General features: G+C 54.2%; 1 protein-coding gene and 1 long non-coding RNA gene across 11 annotated transcripts in view; one reads left to right on the top strand and one right to left on the bottom strand.

The window, feature by feature from the left end:
• Nucleotides 1-27,059, top strand: part of CLEC16A (C-type lectin domain containing 16A) — a 203,191-nt gene that overhangs the window by 30,736 nt on the left and 145,396 nt on the right. For 8 of the 10 annotated variants that reach the window (XM_086691249.1, XM_086691245.1, XM_086691253.1 and 5 more), the window contains exons 7-10: nt 57-231; nt 1,767-1,820; nt 5,106-5,219; nt 21,135-21,366. In XM_086691249.1, coding sequence (XP_086547375.1) covers nt 57-231; nt 1,767-1,820; nt 5,106-5,219; nt 21,135-21,366 — 575 coding nt within the window. The remainder of the gene's footprint in view (nt 1-56; nt 232-1,766; nt 1,821-5,105; nt 5,220-21,134; nt 21,367-27,059) is intronic. The other 2 variants (XM_086691247.1, XM_086691246.1) reach the window with 1 other exon arrangement.
• Nucleotides 3,636-11,292, bottom strand: LOC147573131 (uncharacterized). The gene is made up of 2 exons (XR_015245237.1): nt 10,282-11,292; nt 3,636-10,031 (listed from the first exon to the last, which is right to left on the bottom strand). It is a non-coding gene; the product is annotated as an uncharacterized LOC147573131 (long non-coding RNA).

Here is a 27,059-nt window from a genome sequence, read left to right as displayed (position 1 = left end):
CCCCCACGGGCTCTGTGCTTCGGCTTCCCGGCTAAGGCTGTCGTTTTTCCTGGCAGGCACCGGAATCGGGGGAAACTGAGCGACCTGGTGGCCGAGCACCTGGACCACCTGCACTATCTCAATGACATCCTGATCATCAACTGTGAGTTCCTCAATGACGTGCTCACGGACCACCTGCTGAACAGGCTCTTCGTGCCCCTCTATGTGTACTCACTGGAGAACCAGGACAAGGTAGGTCTGGGCGCCTGGCCCTGCTGTGCCTGTGGGCTGTGGGCTGCGGGCTGTCTTCAGAAGGGGGAGGAACGGTCACCTTGAACAGGACCAAGCTTTGCCAGCCACCAAGGCTTTGAGCCCGAGAGAGATTCCTTTCAAAGCGTCCTGGTTTTCTGTTCCTTTCCTTTTATTTCCTGGGGGTGGGACGGTTAAGGTGGAGAGAGAGGGGTGCAAGGGAGTGTGTTTGGGGGTGGGGGCTGGCTGTAAAAGTGAATGAGAAGAGAACACTGACATGAGAAGGAAACAGGAAACCTCTATGAATTTAGATTTTTGGTTTCTGTTCATCCTTCTCTTGGGGTGTTCTAAAGCCTGCTAACTTTTCCTGACGGTCGCCAGAGCTCACTGATCTGCAGAAGACCCAGCCAGCCCCAGCACTTGCACATGATGGGTGGGAGGTGAGGGAGCGCCCTTAGGGAAACAGCCCAGAGCAGAGACTGCCTGCAGGTAGGCTCAGAATCCGGTGTGAGTGTTGACAGGCACGTCCTCCGGGGCCCTCTCTCCGTCTCAGGGATTCTGGCTCAGCGGGTCTGCAGTGCACCGGCAGTCTGCATCGTGAACCTGTCCGCCACGTGGCTCTGAGCTGGTGGCTCTCCGGTCCCACCGTGAGGAATTCTGCCCCGTCCTTCTCAGATTTCAGGGGCAGAGGCCTCCACAGGAGGCAGGATGGAGTCGGCTGGTTACTCTGCGGGGGCTCCAGCCTCTGCACATGTGCCTCCAGGGCTTGGAGCTTTCTTCTTGGAGGTGGAACATGGAGATTCTTCCTAAGAACAAATAAATAAAAAAAAATTGCAGCCCTAACTAGATCCGTCAGAGGCTGTGCGGGGGCGGGGGCGGGGCCGGGGGCGGCAGAGAGAAAGCACAGGACTTGGAGTTTGCAGACCTGGGCTCAAGTTCTGCTTCTTCCCTTTCCTCACTCTGTGACCTTGGACAAGGCAGCTGACCTCCCCCTCCCACCCCATCCCCCACCCCCCGAGCAAAACGAGGGTCCTGAGGGTACTCACAGGGTCGATGCGGGATGGAGCACGTTGAAGTTCAGTTACCAGCGCGGGGTTTTTCCTAAGCCAGAGTGCCCCGACGCCTCCCTGCCCCATTTTGAACGCTCTTCCTGAGAGCAGGCCTCCAGAGGCCCGTCCTGCCAGCCAGCCACTCTGTGCCCCAGCTGGGGGAAATTAACATTCCTGGTAATTTAAGGGGCTCAGTTTTCTCCTGGACCCAGCCTCTGGTCCGTGACTCATGGTGAAGGACTTCTCAGGTAGAAAAATAGAGGCCTTGAGACGGTGTTGGATGGGATCAGGCTGCGAATTTATTTTGCAGAGTGGACTTCTGACTGGTACCGGGAAAGAACAGCCTTAGGGTCACAGAGGAAGCGGGGGACGGGGCGCCTCTCCTTCAGACAGATGGCTTTTGGCTTCATGTCTTTTGTGCTGCTCACATGTGTGACCAGGACCTCTCTCTCTCTCTCTCTCTCTCTCTTTCTGCCTGACCTTCCCTAGGGAGGAGAACGCCCGAAAATCAGCCTGCCAGTTTCTCTCTATCTCCTGTCGCAGGTATGTGTCATCATTTGTCTATGTCCCCAGCCACATTTGGGAGTCCTTTGGAGGACCGGGCCACGTCACCCTGTCTTCTCTCTGTGTCCCGTCTTGAAATAAAACAATAAAAGGAAGGGCGGGGGGTGGTTCTACTTTTCAGACGCTGAGTAGAGGTGCTGCTATCTTCTTCATGGTAATAGATGGAAATTGAAAGGAAAATGGAAAGTGAATCAAACCTGGCCCTCACCTACTTGGTTTTTACCATGGGGACTGAGGTTTCCACACAACCAAGGGGCGTTCGGAATACTCTGGAAATGTGGACGGCATGGGTGTTACTCATGGCGTTTTGAAATAAACCCCAACTGCAAGACCCAGTGCGTGTATCTCTCTGCAGCAACCTCCGTTGAACGGATTTCCACTAACGAGGCTGTTTTCAAAGGCTTTGGTCGTGGTTGTACTTCCCAGATTACCTTCTGGAAGGTATCTTGTAGCAGCCTCCGTTCCCAGATTTGTGTCGAGCCAATTTGTCTGCTCCCCCTCCTTAAACAAGTGTGTTTCCTTCTCGTAATTATGTAATATTTACAAGAAAGGAAAAACTCCATGGTGACCCAGTTACATAACTTTAAAAATATTTTTATTACAAGCAGTCCAGACTTTCAGGCCATCTCATTAGACTGTCAAATAGTCAAACGTTTGACCAGAGCTCTGTTCCCACTTCTGCAATGGCACAGGTATTTATTTGCTTTGCTGAGAGAAAGTCCTTCTAACTTGGTCCCTGGGCCGTTTGGAGGTGGAGGACTGAGAAGAGAGAGAGAGAGAGGTGCAGCCGCAGCCTCCCCGTGGAGGCTAAGCCAGTTGGGGTCCGTGCGTGGCCTGCCCCTTTCTCCCTCACAGAGTCTTGTCCCGAGGGCTTTGTGCTCCGAGCCCTGTGCTGGTGCCCTCTCCTTCTGAATGCCTCTCCGTGCAGCGCAGCTGCGTGCAAACCCCCGCCTCTCCCGGCACCTTCCTCTGCTGCCTCATTACAAATCTGCCCGAATCTCCTGCTTGGCGTTCTGGGAGTCTGGCAGGACCTGAGCAGAGAGACGCTCAGCCCCGGGAATCCCATAGAAGGCGCTCCCAGGACCCTCTAGCTGTGGGAGCGTTGCACAGGCGGAGTCCCTGTGAGGAGTGTGGGGTCAGCGCTCGCCCTTTCTCGCAGAGCCCCTTACCTCCTCTTTTCTGAGCGAGGGCCTAACAGCTCAGGCACCAAATTACTCGTTTGAGTAGCTCACAGAAAGCAGACTTGTGAGCCGGTGCTCCAGGGCCCATTCTCCCTGTTCCTTCCGTGGAGCTTTTCAATGTTGTCGCCCAAAATGCACGAGAGCCTCCAATGGGGGGTAATGCCATGTCCCTGATCCCTACGTCAGAGCATCCTTATGTGTGATTTGACAGACAAAACTACAAAACCAAGAAAATTCCCATTGACGACATTAATTTAGTGTGGCCGGAGATGCTGTCCTTCAAGAAGTTTCCCTCTTACCTCTTACCCCTGTCCCCTGATCCTGCTTCTCAGACATAGCAGCATTTCAGCGTTTGGCTTTGCTGGGTTTTTTGTTTTTTGTTTTTTAATTATTTGTTTTTTTTTTTTCAATGTTTATTTTTTATTTTTTGGACAGAGAGAGACAGAGCATGAACGGGGGAGGGGCAGAGAGAGAGGGAGACACAGAATCGGAAGCAGGCTCCAGGCTCTGAGCCATCAGCCCAGAGCCCCACGCGGGGCTCGAACTCACGGACCGTGAGATCGTGACCTGGCTGAAGTCGGACGCTTAACCGACTGCGCCACCCAGGCGCCCCTAATTATTTGTTTTTTAAACACTGCTTATTTTTTATTTTTTAATTAAAATTTTTTTATTTTGGGAAAGGAAGAGAGCACGTGTGTGCGAGTGGGGGAGGGGCAGGGAGAGAGAGGAAAAGAGAGAGAATTCCAAGCAGGCTGCCAGCTGTCGGCACAGAGCCAGACTCGGGGCTCGATGTCGCGAACCATGAGATCATGACCGGAGCTGAAATCAAGAGTCACATGCTTAACCGACTTAGCCACCCAGGAGCCCCTAAACGATGGTTTTTTTTGGTCTTTTAACAGATTTTTTTTTTTTACGTTAAAAAGTTCAAAACAGGTGAAGACCAAGTTTTCTATCTACTTTTGTTTCTTCTCCTGATTTCTGTCCCCAGAGTCTACTATAGTTACAGGGTTTTCTTACGCTCTTCCAGGCACATTGTCTGCAGAGGTTTTCAACTGGGGGTGATTTTGCCTCCCTTCCTCCCCCACCCCCCTCCGACATCCGGAGACATTTCTGGTTGGGTCGAGGCCAGAGATGCTTCCAGACATCCTACAGTGCACACAGCAGCCCCCCACAACAAAGAATTAGGGCCGGATCATAGCGCCAGGGCTTAGAAATCCTGTTCCGTGTGCACGTGAGCAAATGCAGATGGGCGCACACGCCCTTTTTCTGTGTAAACGGTGCACGTCCCACACTGTGCTCCACTGCTGCTGTTGGCTTTATATTGTAACACAAAGTAGCCGGCGCGTCTGAGCCAGCTTTGCGAGGCACCTTTGAATACCCTGATTCCCAGCGCCATTGTCCTGAAGGTTGGGCCACGGGCTGGGGTGGCAGGGCCATCCCAGACAGCCCAGTGCCTTCTCATTCCACATGCTGGCCCGGCTGGGTCTGCTCTGGCTCCCGTGGCTTCTCTTCCCCACAGCGTCCACACCTCCCGACACTGCCACGGAATCTTGGTGCTCTGAGACCCACCGCGGGGGCCCCAGCGCATTCCAGCCGTGGGCTCTGTGTGGAGACGACGGTTTGCCAAGTCCTGGACGGGAACGAGACTCGCTGGCCCCTTCCTCCCGTATAACTGAGATGTTGGGTCTGTGCCTTCCAGTCTTAGCGTAATCAGATTCGACGCTGAGATGCCTGTGGAGAGGAAGGAGTGTGCTGCTTTGGCCGATGCTCTGCCACTTTGCTCCACTTCAGTGGGATTTGGCCTCCCCCGGCCATGAGGGACCGTCTCGCTTTGATGCACTTCCTTCCGCTGGGGAGCAGCCAGCCAAATAGGCAACAGTCTGAATGAAGGAGCCGCCAACCCTGGGAGGAGAAAGGCGTAACCGGTTTCTCCTAAATGAGACCCATTCTTTGGATTTTGCTTCACGGGAGTTGCTGTTCAATACGGGCCCTGGGTACCTCAGCCTGGTTATTTGTGATGGAGGAAGGAGAGGCGGAGAGAGCCCACGCTTTAATGCAAACCCGGTGTCTTCTTTCTCACCAGGTCTTCCTAATTATACATCACGCACCCCTGGTGAACTCACTAGCGGAAGTCATTCTGAACGGTGATCTGTCTGAGATGTATGCTAAGAGCGAACAGGATGTTCAGCGAAGTTGCGTAAGTCCTTAGCGTTGGGACCGTGTGTAGACATTGACAGGCCGTTGCTCGTTTTGTTCGTGCGTGTGTTTCTCTAAAACCAGAAACTGACATTCTGCCTGTACGGCAGCCATGATGGCGTATAAGCTGGTCTGAGACGCGAGGAACCCGATCGGCGTCTTGAAATGTGTCCCCAGGAACATCTGGGTTTGGGTACTGAGCGGATTTGATTGATCGGATGTTATTTATAACGGGGAGTTGTACTGCTCTGGGCCCTGGTTGCGAATCTGTGAGACACTGTTACTGGGACAGAATGAGAGCACACCTTGACGAAGGTACAAATGCCAGCAGAGACTGGACGGAGAACATCTGTGAATGACGCGGACCCCCGTGGGAGGGCAGTGGGGAGTGGTGGGGCCTGTGGCAAATTGGACAGCACACGCTCTCTGTCAGTAGCTGCGGTTCCTCCCCAGCCTGCGGCTCTGCCAGAACACAGATGCGGGATTGCCTGGTTTCCTCGCGTTTCCAGACAAGCTGGAAATCCTCATTTTGATGCACATGCTCCCCCGTTTTAAACGATCACGCACCTGTGGCCTAAGCACAGCACGTCTGCATTTTGTGCTCTGCTAACGGGAAACTCCCGAGACAGGGAGACGGGAGTCAAGTCTTCTTCCCGCTTGGCCCCTGTGTATCTCATCTGTCTTCCCTCCCACCATCGTCATGTGTGCTGAGCGCCAGGCTTCCTTAGTACTGGTCCAGCTTGCCTTTTCCCCTGCAGGCCCCGAGGTTCTGCCCGCACACCTGTACCTTCACCATACCTATGGCCTGGGAGGCCCTGGCTCCTCGTTCCCAGCCGAGGCAGGCGACTTGTCTCACTGTATCCGCTGCAGCTTGGGCCCGGCGGATGTGTCTGAGATGAGCTGGTGTTTCACACAAAGGCTGTTTCATGAGGACTCTGTCCCTGCAACCGGTTTCTCAGGCAGTGGGTAGAAAGCTCCAAGGGCTAGGCTTGCCCTTGGGCAGTCGGCTGTGTTGCCATATCTGAGGAAGCAGGTGGCGGAGGATCCCGTAGCGTGGGAGGCCAGAACTGCCTGGAGCGCAGTGACGGGGGTCCCTGCCCTTCTGGTTTTTCTGGCCTACGATGGCTTGGCCGGGCCCTTTTGCTGTTGAAGGGAGTCTTAGAGCCTTTGAAAAGGTTCCCAGACACTCTGTCCTTGTCAGTGGTGGCATTAGTTCAGCTGAATTGAATGGGGCCCTTTCACGGCCCCTGTCTGGTCTGTCCCTTCTTTGATTCATTCAGAAAGTATTTATTAAGCCCTTTCTTTGGAACAGGCATCGTGCTGGCTCTGGGAATGTACAAAATCCTAATGGTTTCTGTGTTTTTGGAGCTTTATAGTCTAGTAGGAGTGACAGATGTCACTCAAATAAATATACAAACAAATGTACTGTCTCGAGTTTCACACGTGCTCTAAAGGGAAGGAGCACTTTTTGGCGAGGGGATGTAACCTAGAGGGACAGGAGTGACGAGTACTGGACAGGACAGCCTCCCTTAGGGGCCCGTGCCACGACACTTCAGGCGGGGCAGCGTGGAGAAGACTTGGTATTCGTGGAGCCGGACAGTTTTCTTTCCAACTTTCTGAAACTCCCTGCTGCTGACCGAATGCGAGGGGTGGAGTGCTGACCCAGCAGAGTCGCAGGGCCTCGAGGGCAGAGCTGCCGATGACCGCCAGCCAGCGGGCCCCCTCAGGCGCATCGTCCTCCCTCCCCCCCACTTAGGAAACGGAGAGGGCGCGTCCTACTCTGGAGGGCTCTTGGTGGGGATGGGGAGGAAACACAGCTGAAGTGTCCATCAGATACCCGGCAGGTTGCAGCCTGGCCCTCAAAGCCGTTTGGTTTGGTGTTCGCGGTATTTAACAGAGAATTCTATGAGTGACCAACGTTAACAGGAAGTTTCACACACAAAAAAATCTGCATCTCGGGATTGTGTTGCAGCAGTCAGAAGGTCTGGTCCCCATTGTACACATGTTTCTGCTGCACGCTTCTCCGAGGCGGTCCCCATCGGGTCGGCACGTGTTTGCCATCAGACTCGCCCGGTCCCCATCCAGCCTGCTGCACGCTCCTAGGCCATTTCCATTCATATCACATTGGGCCGTGTTGAGTCTCCTTGGGCTTTGTTTTGTCGTGTGGTCTCCATTTCCCAAGATGGCTGCTCAGACTTCGTCCCACAGTGTCTTCGTGTGAGACATTCAGTGACGAAGTTGGACTTGGCGTTCAGAGGGACGGACACAGAGATCTCTGGGCTGCTGAGGTTTGCAGGCTTTCTCATTGCACTTGACTGGCCTGCGGCCACGAGAAATAATCACACCCTTTCGCTGGTTATCCCCCCGTGGTCACATCTTGCCAGAACTCCAGCACGCTGTCACAGCAGGGTACTGGCATTGATGCTTGGGGTTTGCAATTTGAGCAGAAGCAAACTGCAGAATGTTACTGGCGACCGCTCAGCCTGGGATACCCACGGCGGTTGGGCCCTCTGACGAGAGGGAGCATTCGGGAGACCCGTCCTTTCTCCCGCCGGCCCCCTTTTTGGGGACGAAGTTTCTGCCTCCATTGTGACAGACTCACAGCGGCTCGTCGTGGTGGGCGTCTGAACTGAAAATGAGATTCTTTTGAGCGTGGAAGGAATTGCCAGCCCCAAGTGAAAGTGTCTGCCTTCTGCTTCCGGGTATCACCTTTGCCTGGGTGCAGAATCGAACTGTGTCGCGTTCGGATGACTGCACTTGAAAGTTGGGTGGAGTGGAGGTGAGTCCCCATCGGTGCTCGCTCGATAACAGTCCCGGTGAGACCCACCTTCCTTCCCTCTGAGCAAGAACGGTCTCCTATTGTTTCCTGCCTCACTCGGATGTGGTTTGATCGTGCTTGTTTTAAGTTTCTTGGTCTTTTTTAACCTACTTTCTCCTTCCCGTAATTTGTAGATAAGTTACTGGTATTGCTTCATTTTTACCAGCAGACCTTTCACAAAACCAAACCAAAATTGAAGAGAGAGGAGCAGAGGGAAGAGCGGAGTTATTTGAAAAGTCTGTAATTTAGGGTTAAATTTAAAACACACCAGCATGGCGAGGTGAATGCCGAATTGAAATTCGTCTGTGCATTAAAAATCATATGGTTCCTGCTCGGGGATAGTTCTTGCTATAATTCTAATGCAGAGCAGATCAGGTTTCGTGTTGAGGGAAATAGAGTAAGAGAACACTAATTCTGAAACTGCTAACGTCTCATTATTTTTGCACAACGAACATATAGATTAGATTACGGGATATGCATCATTACCTATGGGTACCTTGTTGTTTTGTTGTTTTTTTTTTTTTGAAGAACCTTTTCTCACCCTCCATTTCTGTAGAATAGTTTCCTTCGTCTTGCACTGCTTCGTCCGTTCCTGCAACAGAGATGCGGTGGTGCGCAGGAGAGAGCGCTGGCCTCACTGGGCTTCCCACTCCCTGCGAGCCGAGGGGGCCTGTGCCATCACGGGCTTGCAGCCCATGCCCGGGGGCTCTCACTGCAGGAACAAGTGACTTGATGGGTGAACCGGGGGCGGGGTCACCGGGCTCTCACGATGCTGTTCTTGTTCACTCTCAAAACAGAAACAGCTTCAGAGCCTGACCCTCCCACGCCACCTGCTCAGAGGCAGGCTTCGGGGGAAGAGCGTCAGGGCGAGGTGGTCTTGGTGCTGTACTGTGTTCCGTCTTCGGGGACAGTCTAGTGGAGTGGACTCTGGAGTCAGACTGCCCCGGCCCCCCATATCCTGGCCCCAGGTCTCACTAGGTGTACCCCGGGGCAAGTTAGTCCATTGCTCTGGGCCTCAGTTTCCTCCCTTCTCTAGTTAGACTAATGCACACGGTGTCCGCTGCTTCTCCTAAAGCCTGGCGCATGTCAGGCCCTGATATTAGGTGTTATCGTCAGTTTCTGATGCCGCACGACAGCCCTGCGTCTCCTAGTTGGGGACCCCCCTTCCTGGGATGATTAATGTGGAGGCACACCCAGAGTACCCCTCGGGAGGTGCCTTATGACCAGACACAGAGGCACCGAGGGCCCGGTGTGAGCAGCAGTGGTAACAGTGACAGCACGAAGAGCAAGCTTTGCCATTTGGTGGCGGGGGGCTGACCTGTCTGTGTGCATCCCGGGCCCTCCAGCTCACGTTGGCCCCAGATTCGACCTCCGGAAAGTGCAAGTACATAGCCATTTCGTGGGTGCTCATGTGGTTGGCTGGCCGTGAATTCAGAGTGGGAACTGAGAATCCTGGGCCGGGATGGTTTGTCCCCAAATGATGATTTCGTCTCTGTGGGCACCAGTTCAGCCGGCTGGAATGGTCGCCAGATGATTCTCTGGGGATCCAGAAGAGTGAGCGAGTGCACACCTAAAACATGAGCCGCCGGCTCTCCACAGGACACCTGTCCTTCCTGGGAGCTGGATCCCCTGCTACCAGAACGCTCCGTCCACTCGTGGCCCGTGGAGCTGGTGGCCGCGAAACTAGCAGCCTGGCCCCTCTGGCTTCTGTGTTTGTGGAGGCAGCGCGCCAACGATCGACCAGGGCCCCCCGGTCACTGCTTGCAGGGCTCTCTCTCCAAACCAGGCTGGACTCCGACGGCCGCCAGGCCTCCTGTGTATTGACTGCATCACGCGGAGTAGCCCCCCTCTGCAGCCCGAATTAGAGTTCCCCTGAATCTTTCGGTGGCCCTGACCTTCCCCGTGCCCCCGGTTAATCGTTGCTGGTTCTGAAGGCCACACATTCTTCTTCCTGAAAGCTGTGAGAGGCTTCTGGGAGAGAGTTGATGGTGAACGCTGAAGGGAAAAAATAGACTGCTATGAATCAAGGGCCTTAATTGGCACAGATACAAACATTCCCACAAAAGAATTAGAACTCGTCATGTCTTGTCCCTTTCTTGCGGGGCCATTGTGGTCTACCCCATAATCCCTAAATGGAATTCTGGCTCCCAGTCGCCACCGTTGGCTGCAAAAGTACTGAGTGATTCATGCGTAAGTGGACGTGACAGAATGAAGGAGAATCCGGAGTGCAGCATTTCCCACTTACCAAGTACGGTGTTGTCGTGGATGAGAGACCTCTTAGGAACCGTCCTCTTCCTTCTCCTTTGCGGGTGGGGCCAGAAGTCCCCTGGTGTGGGGGCTCATGGAGGGACAGCCTTCAGCCAGGGCTACAGGTAATGGTACCTGGGGCCCAGGGATGCCGGTCCTGGTCCGGCGAGCCAGGGAAGGGCCAAGGGTTCTTGGAATGGCTATACCTTGCAGGAGCCAACAGGGAGAAGCCAAGTGGGCATAGGAGGGGTGGGTGGGGGTGGAGGAGATTCTGTGACTCAAACCCTACAGGGCTTTTCTGTGTTCACCCGGCAGTGTGACACAGAGTGGGCAGGGGTGGCCCCAAGGCTGGAGGCTGCTCTCTGGTGTGAGTTATGGCCATGCCGCATGCTGGATGGGGACTGTCCCTAGTCTGCATTGAGCCATTGGTGAATTCTCCCAGGTTTCTGTGAAAATTCGGAAAATCGAGGGTGGGGACAGAAAAATGAGGCACCCACGCTTCCGGTGTCTCTGTCCTGGGACTTGGGTAGTTTTCATCAGCCGCCTGGCCCCTATGGCCATTTTGAGGCTTTTAACCAGATTCTCAGGCCAGGTCAGCATTACTTACTCATCTGTTTAACAAGTATTATTGGACACATACCAGAGTCTGTTCTAGGCACGGACAGTGCAGGAGGAAGCAGAGCAAAGGCCCCAGACCTCCCGGAGCTTCTCTTAGAGTGGGAAGAGAGAGGGGAACGAGGAAATTATTAGTGGACATGTAGCATGGTAGAATTTGAGGCATGCCTTTGGAAAGCTGCAGCAGGAAAGCCGGGGAGGGAGAGGAGGCAGTGCTCAGAGGCTCGAGTGGGGTGCAGTTCTCCATCGAGCGGCCAGGGTATGACTCACTGGGAAGATGAGCATAGATGTGAAGGAAGCGAGGGACTGAGTCATGTCGATTTCTGCAGGGAGAGCGCATTGGCCAGAGAGAACAGCCAGCCCGAAAGGCCCCGAGGCAGTCGTGTGCCTGGTGTGTCCGAGGAACAGCCAGGAACAGCATGGCAAGGCAGAGCTTAGTAGGGTGGGGCCAGGGAGGGAGGGAGAGCCCGAGGCACGTGGTGCCTTTGGAGCCACTGGAAGACTCCGAGGTTTACACCAAGAGAAACGGGAGCCTCGTTTCCTTTGTGTCCCCAGTGTTTAGCCTGGCTCCTGCAGTAAACATCAGTTGTCTTGAAATAATGAATCACCGTGAGGGAATCGAGCATCTTGTCTCGAACGACTCCAGGAAATTCAGTCTCGGTCAGCGCCAAGGTCCTCCATCTGGGAAACTTGGTTTTGCTCAGGGTGCTTTGTCTGATGGGAGGCTGGGCGCGGCGGGGGGGGGGGGGGGGGGGGGCAGGGGGCGGCATGCGGGTGAGAAAAGGGCCGCTCCGTTCACTTCCCTGTCTGATGCTCCAGCGATTTAATAATGATGGGCCAGGAGGGGTGTGGTGTTAGTCACTCCCTGCCCAACTGAAGACCGCCACGCTCTTCTGTAACTGTAATCCCAGGGCACGGTCGGTAGGTTTTCCCCAGTGAGTTAAGAGTTTCTGGCTATCCTGAGATTGCCTGCCCGCTGACCATTTGCTGTGATGCTCATGACCTTACCCCCAGGGACCCTCTCGGAAACCTCCAGCTTCATGGACAGAGAGAAGGGAAAAAACCGCTACAGGGCTGTATGTGCTCACACAGTATCACCCTGGGGGTCACTCCCGTGACAGGTCATTCCCTAGTAAGAGCAGCACCTGTCCGCAGAGCACGTCATGCGTGCCAGGCTGCCCGGCTTGCTCACCCCTCTTGTCCTTCCCACACGCGTTTCTGGAGCACCCCCACCTTCCAGGCAGGTACCGTGCTGGCCTCAGGGCGTACAGGATGAATAAGACAGACAAGGTGGCTGTCATGACCTGTCTGGTCGGGGGAAACAGACAGTAAACAAGTGTGTCCACGTAGATGGGAGATTTGGATCTGGCAGGAAGTAGAAACCAGCTTTGAGAGATGCTGGTGACGAAAGGCTTCCCGGAGGAGGCCTGGGTTGAGGACTGAAGGACGAAGAGCTGAGTGGGGGGCGGGGGGAGGGGCGTGGCAGTGGGCAAGGCGTGGGAAATGGTGGGTCAGAGACCTTGGTGGGGATGAGCTGCCTGGCTGGGATCGGAACAGAGACCACTCTGTCGGAACCACTGGGTCGGGGGGGCGGGTGGGGATTTCTTCTTGTTCTCCTTTTAGGCTCCTGATGACCTGGTGAGGTGGCTTCATCGTCACAGTCTCCCCGTGAGCGGGCCGACGCCCCCAGAGGTTAGGGGATCATTCCGCTGTCCCCCAGCGTGAGGGGATCGCTGGCATCCCGCCCTAGGTCCCTATGCTGTTTCTGTTTCTTATTCTCCTGTTGCCGTCTGCAGCGAGATGTAGGCTTCTGGACTGAATGTTTCGGGTGGCGGGGAGTCCCCAGTGATCTCTTTTGAGAGAGTAGGACGTAGTAGAACAGTCCTTCTGAAGAAAAGCCAAACAAGGGCTTCGTGTGGCATTATGATGGAAGAGTGTACGTTATTTTGCGGAAACATTGTGTCCTGCAGCTCATTTGTTCCACAGCATTCATTAGCTTTTTAAAAAAAATTATTTTTCTTAACAGTTATTTATTTTTTTGAGACAGAGACAGAGCATGAACGGGGGAGGGGTGGAGAGAAAGGGAGACACAGAATTCCAAACAGGCTCCAGGCTCCGAGCTGTGGGCACAGAGCCTGATGTGGGGCTTGAACTCACAGACCGCGAGATCATGACCTGAGCCGAAGCTCAACAGCCTGAGCCACCCAGGTGCCCCAGCTTTTGATCGAATGTCGGGCCTGTCACGGAAGGGACGGACTGGGCAACGCTAGGCGTCGAGGGGACAGAAACGGTGGCCTGGGTGGAGCCGGCCAGGGATGGGAGGGGCCTGGCCTCCCACAGGCCTCGCGGCACCCTAGAGGTTGTCTTCCAGGCGGTCACGGCGCCTCCGGATGTGAGCTGCTGCTTCTGTCCCAGTGTCGGTGCCCGGCGTGTGCACGGGGCGAGTCCTCCGAGCTTGGAGAGCGCACCGGGTCCAGACCGACGGCACTGTTTTGGTTTTTTTGCCCCTGTGGCCGCGACGCTCCCCGACGATTGGCCGATTGATGGAGAAGCATGCACGTCCCTCTCGTTAATGGAAGTGGCCTGTGACTCTTCGTGTTTGTCCCCGATGGGTTTTGTTTTCCCCCGTTTCATTTGGCAATATCGCCTGGTCGCCTCGCTGACGTGGTTGCGGTAGCGTGTCCCAGACATGCCCTGGGGCTTCGCGTCAGCAGCCCCGTGTCACCGAGGGTCTGGCACCTGGCACGTGCACCCCTGCAGCTCCCCAGAGCTGATGGTCCCTGCCGTTTGCTTGCTGGTCCCCACATTCTGGAGCGGGAGGAGGCTCCCTCTGCGGCAGTTATCGGCCGAGCCCCCCTTCACTGCCACTTGCAAAGCCACGTGCTGTTGGTTATGGTTGGTGCAGGCCCCTGGGTCACCGTGACCCCCTGTGACACGTGGAGCTCCCTGCATACGAGACAAAATGGGGAATCTTTCCGCGTCGTGGTCGGTCATGACGATGGTCAGGTCGGAAGGCCGCCTAGTCACCTGTCCCTGAGTTTTTGCTCCACAGGTCCGTCCACCCGCTGCTCCGGTCAGCCTGACTGGGGCCTGGCCGGGCCCCACGTCCACCCTGCGGGGGCGGGGCTGGCCCCACGCCGGCAGGCTTGGTGGGTGCTTGTTGACGAGGGGGTGAGCTCTCGAGCGGTGCGGCCGGGTGGTCAGACAGGTCAGCCTGGAAGCCAGACTCCCTGGATCCGGATCCTGGCTCTGCCTCTGCAGGACGCCAAGCCAGTCCCTCCCCCTCTGCCGCTACCCCCCCCCCTTCTCTAGTCGTGTGACGGAGAGTCAAGCGCGTCGGCACGCGCAAAGTGATCACAGCGGCACCGGGCACGTGTTCGAGGCACGCTGGGTGTGAGTGACGGTTGTGAGTACCTGGAAACAAGTGACAAGGGAGTGTGCTCCCTTCTGCCACCTCACAGCGGCCCCGGAGCGGGGAGCGCTGATTTGATCTGGTGCCTGTGGAAACCGAGGCCCCGGGAGAAGGTGGTGGGCAGGGGGGCCCTGCGCCTGGGCTCCGGCTGCTCCGGCGTCTCCACAGGTCCCACCCCGCCTTTGTGCTGTCCGTCCCGCTGGTCCCAGCCCCCGAGGCTGGGTTGGGGAGGGGGCCCAGGGGCTGGGTTGGGGGCTGTCCCCCGAGGCTGGGTTGGGGAGGGGGCCCAGGGGCGCTTGGGGGAGGCCGAGTCTAGCCCATTAACAAACCAGAACGTTTCTAGGAGCTAGGGAGCCAGGTTTAAAACAGAATGGGACTGTTTGTTTTTAGAAGTTAGCCCCTCCCCTGCCATCTCTTATCTCTTCCATCCTGGTTGGTGATCCACCTGCCAGGGGTCGGAGGTGAATAAATATTTCTAGAGCGCCCGTTTGTGGCGGGCATTGTGCCCGGCGTGTTTGTGTTCAGGGTCTCATATCAGCTCTGTGGCCACATGTGCTGCAGCTGCTACTGTTTCTGTTTTACTGATGAGGAAACCGAGGCTCATTTGGTCAGGGCCACCGGGCCAGTAAGTGCAATGAGATCGTGCTCAGGTCTGCCCTTATGCTGGGCATGTTTCTGTGAGTCAGCGCGGCCTGCCTCCTTGCGTACGGGGAAAAGCTTTCTCCTCTTTCTCAAACCCCTCGGCGGAGCTGTTTGAACAGGAGGATTCTAGTTGCGTCCTCAGGAGGTGAGCGGGCTAGGCCCGGGAGAGCCTGGGAGGTGAGCTTTCTCAGATATCGCAACAGCTCCTACAGAGCCCGACACCGGAGCCACGTCATCTGTCCTTGTCCTTATCCGTCCCCTCTCGTTACCTGTCTCCTCCTCCTTTCCCTCTAAGCTAGGGTTCTTCACGAGCTCCATCATGAACGGGTGGCTGGAGAGGCCGCCCAGCTGGTCCAGCACTACCCCGACTTGCCACGTGTCTGCTGCTCTCTGGGGAGCTGGCCAAGCACATAGTGTCCTGGGACACCGCTGCGGTCACCAGACACACCAGCTGTATGGCCAGTCAAGAGCGAATGGCCAGAGCTCTGAGCTGGCCTTCCGACCATTGTCCTCCCAAGTGTTCTGGTGAGCTCCTGTTACCATTCAAGACTTGGATCCGTCATTTCCTTCTCCGCGAAGCCCTCCTGAGCTTCGAGCTTCCCCCTCATGCCCCCGCCCAACCTGGCACAGCTCCCCACTGCTTCCTCCCTGCCCTCGGCGTCCATGTGGACACACAGCGGAACGTGCTTCCTGCTGGCTGGGCTGTGGGCTCTGGAACGGTAGGCCCAGGGCTGCTTCACCATTGGTGTTGAGTGTGGCTCAGTGAATGAGGTCAGTCCCCTGATGACTGCAGTGAATCCCCCTTCCCGAGCTGTCTCATTTGCTCTTGGCTTGTATTTAGGGCATTAGGGCAGTCTGATTTTATTGAAAATTCTTTAGGTACGTGGTGTGTTTTGTTTTGTTTTGTTTTTTTAAATGTTTATTTATTTTTGAGACAGAGAGAGACAGAGCATGAACAGGGGAGGGTCAGAGAGAGAGGGAGACACAGAATCGGAACCACGCTCCAGGCTCTGAGCTGTCAGCACAGAGCCCGACGCGGGGCTCGAACTCACGGACCGTGAGATCGTGACCTGAGCCGAAGTCGGACGCTTAACCGACTGAGCCACCCAGGCACCCCTAGGTACGTGGTTTTTAAATTGAGGGATAACTTAAGGTGCAGTAATCTTAGGTGTATCAATGGCTTCATACTTACGATTACATTTGTATGTAACTTAGGTCAAGACAGAAGACATTTCCGAGGGGCGACTGGTGGTTCAGTCATTTAAATGTCTGGCTCTAGGTTTCAGCTCAGGTCACGATTTCATGATTCGTGGGTTCAAGCCCTGAGTGGGGCTCTGTACTGACAGTGCGGAGCCTCCTTGGGATTCTCTCTCTCTCTCTCTCTCTCTCTCTCTCCTCCTCCTCCTCCTCCTCCTCCTCCTCCTCCTCCTCTCTGTGTCTCCCAGCTCTTGCTTGCTCTCCCTCAGAGTAAATAAACTTGAAAAAAAAAGAGTACATTTCTGGCATCCAAAGACATTTCCGGTAGCTCCTTCTTAGCCTGTAATCTCCTCTCCCACCTTTCCCTCAGCAGCTGACTTCTAAAGGTGCCTTTTTGGTGTGTGTGTGTGTGTGTGTGTGTGTGTGTGTGTGTGTGTGTGTGTGTGTGATAAAACATATAAAAATAATGGATTCACCATTTTTAAGTATACAGTTCGGGGGCATTAAATACGTATCTTTAAAGGTATTCTTCACATTTAAAATTTTTTTTTTTTTTTAACGTTTATTTATTTTTTTGGGACAGAGAGAGACAGAGCATGAACGGGGGAGGGGCAGAGAGAGAGGGAGACACAGAATCGGAAACAGGCTCCAGGCTCTGAGCCATCAGCCCAGAGCCCGACGCGGGGCTCGAACTCACGGACCGCGAGATCGTGACCTGGCTGAAGTCGGACGCTTAACCGACTGCGCCACCCAGGCGCCCCGGTATTCTTCACATTTAAATGGCATTGGTCGTGCTTCCTTGGGGCACAGCGACTGGATGACATAGACACGACTAGAGCCGAAAGTAGAAGTTCCCCCAACCTCACCACCCTCTTCAGAAGGAACAGCTGTTTTCAGCATGTGTAGCCTTGCCGTGTGGACCATCATGCACACACCTGTCCACACGTACAGGTGTACATGCTTTCGCTGACAGTTTTGTTTTTTGATGGTAAGCAGACTCCTTGATGGGTTACCTGATTGCAACTTGCTTTTTCACGTGCCGTCTGCGCCTGGTCTAAGGGGGCGTCCAGACCTCGCGGAGGACGCCGTTTGACGTCCGGGCTGTCGGCGGTGCTGCTGCTCCTTGGTCAGCTGCCTGGGCCTCACGTGTTTGCGCCCTCCTTCCTGACACCTTGCTCCACACCCCTGCCTCCGGCCTCGCACAGCCTGCTCTCACATCGGGCAGCCCCAAAAGACCTGAGTTACTTCTGACCCCTGGGGAGTCTCCGTCTCTAGTATTTTCCTTTCATTTTTATTGTTTTAGGTTTATTTGTGAGAGAGAGAGAAAGCACAAGAGGTGGGGGGGGGGGGGAGCGGTGCAGAGAGAGAGAGAGAAAGAATCCCAAGCAAGCTCTGTGCCATCGGCACAGGGCCCGAACTCACGAAAATGTGAGATCATGACGTGAGCTGAAAGCAAGAGTCAGATGCTTAACTGACTGAACCATCAGGCGCCCCTTCATTTGTTTATTATTAAAAAAAATTTTTTTAATGTTTATTCAGTTTTGAGAGACAGAGTATGAGGGGGGAGGGGCAGAGAGAGAGGGAGACGCAGCATCCGAAGCAGGCTCGAGGCTCTGAGCTGTCAGTGCAGAGCCCGACATGGGGCTCCAACCCACGGACTGTGAGACCGTGACCTGAGCCAAAGTCGGATGCCCAACCGACTGAGCCACCCAGGCACCCCCTCCAGTATTTACCTTTCAAACAAAGATAGCAGCCTGAGGTTGGAGGGGGTGAAGGCAAGAGGAAGGTGGTGTTGACCTGCAGGCAGGAGCTGACGCTGTAGGGAGCAGTTCGGCCCTCGGGCCACCCCTGAAATCACACTGCTGGCCTTGAGCTGGCCCTGAGCCCGGAAGCCGGCTTGCGTGGCCCAGGGCCCTCCCACTGCATACCCCGGCTGGGTAAGTGGCAGAATCTTTGCTGTCAGCAGGGAGGGCCCCATATCTCCACATTCCTCTCGCAGCTCAGGCTCTGGGTCCCGGGGAGATGAGCCCTTGGTGACACCTGAGCTTGCGGCATTTGGGAAACACAGGCGTGAGGTGCAGAAGGCTTTCCTCTGGGGCACACGTGGTGTGCTGGCTTTATGAGAGGATGAACCCCAAAGCCTTCTGATTTGTGACTCTGATGTGAGCCTTTCCATTCTCTTGGTTCCTTTCACTGTGCTTGCTCTTGCCCTGGGCTAATCTCCTGAGGCTGTGAGGCTTCTATTTTCTCCTGTCCCTCACTTTTCTTTGTTGTCCTCTCACATTGGGTCCAGTCTGGTACAGGCAGCCCCCTGAGGCCCTGCCCTGCTGCAGGCACCTGGTTTAGTGCTGAGAGCGCAACAGGAAGGGGTGAGGTGGGCACGCCTTCGCCCGGGGTTTTCCATCCAGAACATCTGGGATTGTCCGCTGTCACACGGAGATTCCAGGGAGGCTGGCAGCCAGGAGGCTCTTGACTGGGGCAGCAGGAATGATCTTGAGTCTCTGTCCACATTTCCCAGCCAAGCCTGATCAGCTCCTCCATGTTAACTGTGGGGGTTTCGGTGCTGTCAGGATTAAGAGAAACAGGCTTTTAAACACAAAGGAAAATTAAAAAGGGAACATAAAGTCCATAATTCTAATGTCTAAATGATCCTCGATGTGTTTTTGTAAAAAGCTAGTATGAGTGCAGGATTAGAAATTTGAAACCAAAACAGAAAGGTAAAGAAATGAAAAAATTGTACGTGGACCACCTGCCTTCTTTTTCCCCCAAAGATGAAACCCCAAGATACTCTTAGGCAGCTTTCTAGGGAGAGCTGTTCACAGCATCACGCGTAGCTTTTGAAAACCTTTACCTGAAGGGGACCCCACTGTGTTCCCTGCTCTTGCTTTCTCATCCCGATGCCGGTCCTGTGTTGGTGTCCGTAGGTACAAAAGGCCTCAGTCTCTCTATCATTTACGTGGATTCCCATTCTATGGACAGGCCATAATTACCTAACCACTCCCCTTTTGATGGACATTTAGGTTATTTCCAGCTGTTTACTGGGTAGGTTGCATTTTAAAAGTTTGAAATTTCCCCAGTAAGCATGTCTTCCCAACACCTGATCGTCGAGAAAAGCAGATCCCTTTGGAAAGTTTTAAACTTTATTTTCACAGTTGACTCTTTTCTTTTCCTTTCTTTGCTTTGCTTTGCTTTGCTTTGCTTTGCTTTTTTAAGGAGGCAGGGAAGGGAAGGTGACTCTCATACGTTGGATGCATACTACAGGAACTTTGCGTCTGTGACTATGTTTAGTTCTAGAAGGCCACGAGTACTTGCCCTGTGATTTAGACAAGGACTCTGATGTTCAGAGTCGACCCCTAGCTCATGATAGCCTTCAGCCGGGGTTGCACGGCTCTGACCGGCCCTGGGCCTTGCACACCGTTTCACTCACCTCGTTCTGCCATTTCTGTGCATCCAAGTTCATACACAGCTCAAGGGGAAGTTTCTCTATCCACCCATGTGAATTTTTTTTTTACATTTTTTTTTTAACGTTTGTTTATTATTGAAAGAGAGAGTCAGAGCGTGAGCAGGGGAGGTCAGAGGGAGAGGGAGACACCGAATCCGAGGCAGGCTCCAGGCTCCAAGCCGTCGGCACAGAGCCCAACACGGCGCTCGAACTCACAGACCGCGAGATCATGATCTGAGCCGAAGTCGGACGCTCAACCGACTGAGCCACCCAGGCGCCCCCATCCATGCGAATTTTTGCTTGGACCTTCTAACTGGGTGGTATTTTGCTCTGCATTGAGTCTCAGGTCTCTGTTTCAGAAAGCTTTGATTGTGTATGGCATGCTCTAAGATTCAGTGGGAGTAGGTGGTGATCAGAGGAAGCAGGCATTTTATCTTGGGACCCTGTTTCCCTGGGCTCGAGTCCTTCAGCAGGAGATGGGGGGGGGTGTCTAGAGCTGTGTTCGATCATACAGCATCCTAACTGGGCTCTGATGGATGCCATCTGTCAAGGGGCGCATGCTCGGAGTGCTGCCACCTCTGGGCTCTTGGCCGTTGGCATCTGTAACGTGCTCTCTGGGTTTCCTGGACAGGAGGATCATGTCTCAATTTATCTGTCATTTTTGTGGATGAATAATCCAAAGTGAGTAAATAAAAATGAATGTTTAGATTTAGATGCTAATTCGGCTTTCTGTTAGGTTCTGCCTTGAGTGTTATTGAAATTAATCTGTTTTCCTTGAGCACATCCCGCTTAGTGTTGGCAAGGTACGGTGGGCCTCAGAGTGCAGTTGATGGTTGTTTGGGGTACAGTCAGAAGATGGATAAACCACATCAAGATAATAGAAACGTTCTCCTTAAAACGTTTTCCCTTTTTAAAGACAAAATGACGTCTGGACGTCGTGCATACCCCAAAAAGAGAAAAGCGCTTCATTCAGAATCCTGCCCCAAACCGATGAGTTTTCTTTTGTCTTGGTTCCTTTCTAGACGTGGTCCATTTGCATGTAACCACTTTCTGAGGGGTACTGAGTATGCAACAGAGTTTGAGCTCCTGGCGAGGCACCCTTCTTTCGGGAGGAGCTTGGGCTGTGGGGATTGGGCAAGCTTCGATTTGAAATCTGACTCTTGGCTCAGGAGCTGAATGACAGTGGGCAAGTTACTTAGCCTTTCAGAGCCTCTATTTTTCTCATCTATAAAATGGGAGGGGCGTCCCTGTATCTCATGTCTGTTTCTCAGACAGATGAGTGAGTGACCTTTGAGAAGCACAGAGCCAGTGTTGGTAATGTATAGAGTTTCTGACTTAGGACGGTGGGTCGGTAGTAAATGGTAGCTGGTGCTATCGTTTTGATTATTTAACAACGATGGGGTTAATAATAGTCGTAATGACGAAGTAGGAGGCAGCATTTTTTGTTTCGGAACCGCATTTCTTGGGGCAGCAGCTCTCGGGCAGCCGGACCATAGCATCCGGCGAGATTCCGAGGTTCACATCCGTCTCTTGATTTCCCTAGGCCAAGCCCAGCATTCGGTGCTTCATTAAACCCACCGAGACGCTAGAGCGGTCCCTTGAGATGAATAAGCACAAGGGCAAGAGGCGGGTGCAAAAGAGACCCAACTACAAAAACGTTGGGGAGGAAGAAGATGAGGAGAAGGGGCCCGCCGAGGACGCCCAGGAAGACGCTGAGAAGGCTAAAGGTACTGAGGGTGGTTCAAAAGGCACCAAGACGAGTGGGGACAGTGAAGGTGAGTGCCCCCCTGAACGCCACCCTGCGCCCGCACTGCGAGCCAGGCAGCCGTCTGTGTCTGGTCCCCGTCGTGTGTCCGTTCCCCACGCCGGTGTACCTCATTCTACGGGCCCAGCCATTCGCAGGCAGCTGCGGGCAGGTCCGCCGCGAGGCCTGCCCTCATGGGGCGGGGGACCCGGGGCAAGGTTCTTATTCGCACCCGGGCCCGCTCCCCTGTGGGTAAACACAGGGGAGCAGACCGTATTTACTTGGCTTTGACGGTGGGGACATGGTGAGCACGTGTGCCGCGCCCAGAATGGCGCCCGGCCCGCATCCTACGTGTTTGCTGCAGCGGCTGCTATTTCTGCTACGAGTGCCATCCTGTTTATTGGGGTTCTTCTTGCTCCCCATAACCCGCAGTGAGGAGTTTTGACACAAGTCATTCTTCCCAGCGCACTGCAGGAAGCAAGCCGCGTTTCGTGAAATTATATCCATTTGATGAGATCACGTTGTTTTGGAACCGAATAATCCAGTATCATCCCCTAGAGTCTCACATTGAGATTTGTTCAAAGTCCTGTGTAGGGTGAGGTACACTTGTGTGTGGTGCACATGTGTTCAGTAAGCAGAATCGTTCCTCCCTCTTTTGGCCCCTGCTGGGGATGATTCTTGTTTGATTTCCACCTTCCTCTCGTTCAAATGCTAACACCTTCTCAGTCTGGAGAGCACCGTCTGCTCTGGAACTGAGCAAGCTTCAGCTGTGGAGTCTCTTGTGTCATGGGCCGGGCGCACAGCCACGCAGATGGGGTCTCTGGCCACGGCCATGGGCGCTCAGGGTGGGGGTGGGGTAGATGTGGGGTGGGGGCTCGGCTCTGGACGTGAGCTCCCACCACGCTCCTGGGACAGACACGGGCCGTTGCCAGCGCCCACCGTGGGCCGTCCTCCTGGGTCCTGGGCTGGTCGTGGCTGCTCCCAAGCCAACTGTCCCTGGCCCATCAGCCTGGACTGTGTGATTCCCTAGTCAAGGTCATCTGAAGCTGGAAAACGGAGCAGAGCAGCTCAGTAAATCACCGACTGGGAACTCATTTGTTGGGGGAGTTTGCTGCGTTTATGGAGCCAAAACCCGCCCCCGTCCCCACCCTGCGGGCCCCATTCTGATTTTCTTGGCAGTTCTCAGTGAATGCCACGATCACATTCCGATAAGTATAAGCAAAGCGTCTCTCCAGTGCCACCCTGCTCTCTCTTCAAGGCTGAGATCCCAGCATGCTATTATTTCTGTGTAAAGTATACAGTAAGCATTTTGGCGTCAGAATTCACTTTTGGCTCACAAACAGAATCACTGGTGGGGAGGTGAGGGGCAAACGCAAGGTAAGCAAGCCGTCCTAGTTTGCTTATTGGGATCTTTTTTTTTTTTTTTAAAACTCAGGAGAAAACTGCTTCAGCGCTGGGGTTTAGCTGTCCTGTGGCCACAGTGGGGAAAAGGAGGAGGATTTCACCCCATTTTCCCATTTTGCACTCTGTGTTCCTGTCGATTTTGTTTTGGAAGGATGCTACCTCTTTCATTCCAGTCCTTTTAAGGGCTGCTCTCTAACCAGGCCTGGCCGTGACTAACCCTGGTGTGGACAGGGCAGGCTTGGCGGTGAGCACAGTCAAGTGAGTCAGCGGGCGGCCCGGTCCCGGCGTGCGGAGCTCCAGCGGTTCGGCAAGGCTACCGTTCCAGCTCACCGCTGGGATCGGGGTCACGACTCCCCAGATGCCGAGCCGGCCCGCCCTGTGTGGGGGGCAAGCGGAGAAATGTTCACAGGTCTCCAGAAGCCCGTTTTCTGGGTGGTTACTTGGCGGGGTTGTACCAGACGGGGCCCAGGAATTTTCCCAGAGGCTTTACTTGGACACTTGATGGTGACATTAGAGTTTGGTCGACCATGGCTCCCAGCAGCCCTCTTGGCGTTTTGGTGCCCTCCTCTATTTTCCCGGATATACATTAGTCATTCCAAAATATTACGGACCTGTCATCTTCCCCCACAGCTCACCGTAAATAAACACGAGTCTCTCAGGCCCGTCCAGCAGAGGCACCTAACTGGGCTGCGGCAGCTGTCACGTGAATGGTGTACCCGATCTCTTAGTTATTCTCAGGTTTAAGGTGCAGCTGGGGGTGTTCTCTCCTTAGACTGTGTTTGGGTGAAACCATTCATGACCTGGAAGGGTGTTAGGCATGGTGTTGATGCGGGGGGGTTGCCAGGAGATGGGGTACTGGCCTTGCAGTCGTGTCTCGGTTTCCTGGGAGCCTTGAGTGGTCTCCCAACTCAAACCGTGCCTCAGTTTCCCCATCTGGAAATTGAGTATAACAAATGTAATTCGTGGGGTGCTTTTTTTTTTCTTTTTTAAATGAGTATATGTTAGGAGTCTTGTGGTTGTAAGAGTTGGAGGAAATTCAACTCGAACTGGCTTCAACAAAAGGGTGATTATTGTTCCCAGAACTGGAAGGCTTGGGCGGGGCTGGCCTCAGGTGCAGAGATGACCACGGGCAGTGCCAGGCTTGCATCCTGCCAGCTCACCACCAAGCAGAGAAGGAGCTGAAGGCTAGGGACCAATGCTTGGTGACAGCGAGGGGCCTGGCTGGCCCACTGCTGTAGAGGGGCGGTCTGTGCCGATTGGCCGGGCTTGGGTCATGTGTTGACCCCACAGTGACACCCTCGGTGAGAAATAGGGTGTGTTTGTCAGAAGAAGGGGTCATGCGTGCTGGGCCCGCGGAAGCAGCAGACGCTCCACTAGAAAGCCACAGCGCTCCTGTGTGCCCCTCATCCCCCTCCTGGCTGTCTTCTCCCTCACTGTTTGGGGTGGATCTGTGGCTAGTTTGTCCTCCAAATTATTTTTTCTCTAGCAAGCTTCTTGCCTTGCCCCTGGATCTAGGGGTTCGTGGACCTCCTGGTTGTAACGAGCAGGCAGGGGTGACTTTGAAAAAGGAGATGGTGGTACCAGCTCCCCCTGCACAGCCTGCCACCCCCACGTTAGTGGGGGGGTCTTCAAAAGGCAGCATCAGGCACAGGCAGACAAAGGCATATGGTCGTGAGTCGGTCGCAGTTCTGCCTTGACCTGATTTAAATGTGGCATTAACGTGCTCTTTTTCTACAAATGCAACCAGAATTCACACGTCCTCCACATTTAAGCCCAGACAAGGAAGTAGGGTGAAATGAATGTGGACCTTCCACTCAGCCTCAGGTCCCAAATGACGGGTGACTCATTCTGAAACCAGAAAATCACAGGGCCCCTCAATCTGCAGCAGTTGCACACCGAAAGGAAAAAGACGGGTGCCCTAGTCCCTGTAGTCAAAGAAGCATTCACTCGATGCTCGCTGTGTCCCAGATGTCTCATCGGTCTGAAAGGATAGTCCTCTCTTTCTGGAGTCACTTGCAACAGTAGCTTAGTAAACAGACCCCAGGCACGAAAATGAATTGTTTGAACTTCTCGTTTGAAAAATAGGGTTTAGCTTTTGTTTTTTTTGTCCTATGGAAAAAGTAGGCACCAACCGCGTGGCCTGACCTTCAAAACCTACTCTTTTCTTAAATCGCAGCAGGGGCTTGGAATGAAGGGGACGACACTGACTTTGAACTTGCCAGGTCAGCTGGGAGTTGAGGGGTGCCTGGAAGTTTGGAACCCCGGCTTTGCTTTTTTTTTTTTTTTTTTTAATTAAAAAAGTTTTTTGAACGTTCATTTATTTTTGGGAGAGAATTAGAACGAGAGCAGGGGAGGGGCAGAGAGAGACGGAGACGGAGAATCTGAAGCAGGATCCAGGCTCTGCAGTGACAGCACAGAGCCCGACCCGGGGCTCGAACCCATGAACTGTGAGATCATAACCTGAGCTGAAGTCAAAATGCTCCACTGACTGAGCCACCCAGGTGCCCCCGCAGCTTTGTGTTTTGTTTTGTTTTGTTTTGTTTTGTTTTGTTGTTTTTGAAGCCTCCGTTGAAATGAAATGGAGCCCTGGCCTCATTTCTGGCTCCTCTTGGAAAGCCGGAGCCAACCCCAGGGCTGGCAGAGTTGGGATGAGCCACGGATTAGCCATTGGGAGGTTGCGGTCTGAACCCCCCGACCCTTGATGGACTGCTCCTGAGCAGCTCTGTGACCCTGGGCAAATCATCACTTCTCCACCAGTGGCAGGACATCAGGATGCCCGGCTCTCGGGTTGTCAGAAACACGAGCATCGGTGTCTGAGCCCTTCAGCATGTGTCACACGGGCACTGAAAAGAAAGCCTGGCCAAGGTGGAGAGCGGAGCGAGGAGCTGGGCCGGGGGGCACTTTGTGCTTGGGTACCCCCACCCCCGGCTGCAGGTTTCTGTGCAGCCAGCCCGGTTCTTTGTTGATTTGTATAATGAATCAGCGGGGTGAGTGAGCATGTGTGTGTGGTGGGGGGGCCGTGGGAAGGGAGGGAGGAGAGGACTAGGCGGCCAGCCCCACGATTGTAGAGGTGTGGGAGTGCCAAGTTTCCAGATAGGCCTAACTAGTATAAGGAACTTCCCAGGGGGGAAGAGAAACCCTCTGAATTCACCCTCATGCTGCTCAGTAAGACAAAGGGAGAGGCACCCCAAATACTCAGCCCTTGGACACCCTGTTGTTGTGGCCAGGTGCCGTTTGCCTCTCGAAAATCTGCTCCAAGGCCAGCCAATGGCACGTGGTCCTTCCCCTATTTCCTAGGTAACCAGCAAGGGCATCTTCCTCCTCCTTCCCCCAATGGTCTTGTTAGGGCCTTCTTCTCCCCTTCCCCCTTTCTATGGTCTGTCCTCGTTTTGATTCCTGGAATGTAGAACACAGAGGGCAACTCAGAGGATCCTTGAATTTGTGAAGTCAAAGACTGTTGGGAGGTCATGCCTGCCATTTCCCTGAAAAGCACTTCATTTACCAAATATTAATCAGATTAGAATGTACATCATCCCGGGCAAGTTGATGGATTATTGCTGTTATTTAAGAAAATCAGAATGTCAGAGCATTGGGGAAGCCCACGGATCTGGCCAGAGTTGTCATCTGGAGGGGGAGAGGTTGACGTCCTTGGTTGTGGAGAGTCCTCCGGCCTCTCCTCTGCACGTACACTGCCGTACGACCAAAACTGCCATCCGCCTCCAGAATTCTTTCCCTCCTCCTGAACTGAAGCTCTGTCCCCTTTAAGCATTACCTCCACATCCTCCCTCCCTGCAGCAGCTATCATGTTCCTCTTCCTGTCTCTGTGAATCTGACTACTCCAGGTAGTTCACGTCAGTGGGCTCACAACGGCGTTTGTCCTTTTGCGACCGCCTTATTTCACTTAGCGTCACGTCTTCAGGGTTCATCTGTGTTGTCACATGTATCGGGATTTCCTTTTTCAGGCCGAGCAATATTCCGTTTTTTTGGGCACACTGCATTTTGCTTATCCAGTTGCTTCCCCACTTTTGGCCACCGTGAATAGTGCAGTGTCCACGAGTGTGCAAATCCTCTTCTGCTTTGGGGGCTTTTGGGGAAGTGACAGAGGCCGAGGAGGGCTAGGGCAAAGGAGCTGGAGATTCGGGTTCCCACGCCCAGCTGCTCAGCCTCACAGGGACATTCCTCGACTCCCAGAGGCTCCAGACTCCAGTTGTGTAAAGGGGTCGCACCGCCCCCCAGGCTGGGACGCTGGAGCCTTCTAGATTATGGGCCATGGTGCCCGATGCCGGAACTGTAGCCACACGGGTGCTCCTTGCCAGCTCG

This window comes from Puma concolor, chromosome E3 (assembly GCF_028749965.1).
Source record: "Puma concolor isolate L17-30 chromosome E3, mPumCon1.1.hap2, whole genome shotgun sequence".
Lineage (NCBI taxonomy): Eukaryota > Metazoa > Chordata > Mammalia > Carnivora > Felidae > Puma > Puma concolor.
This window is presented reverse-complemented; position numbering and strand designations above follow the sequence as displayed.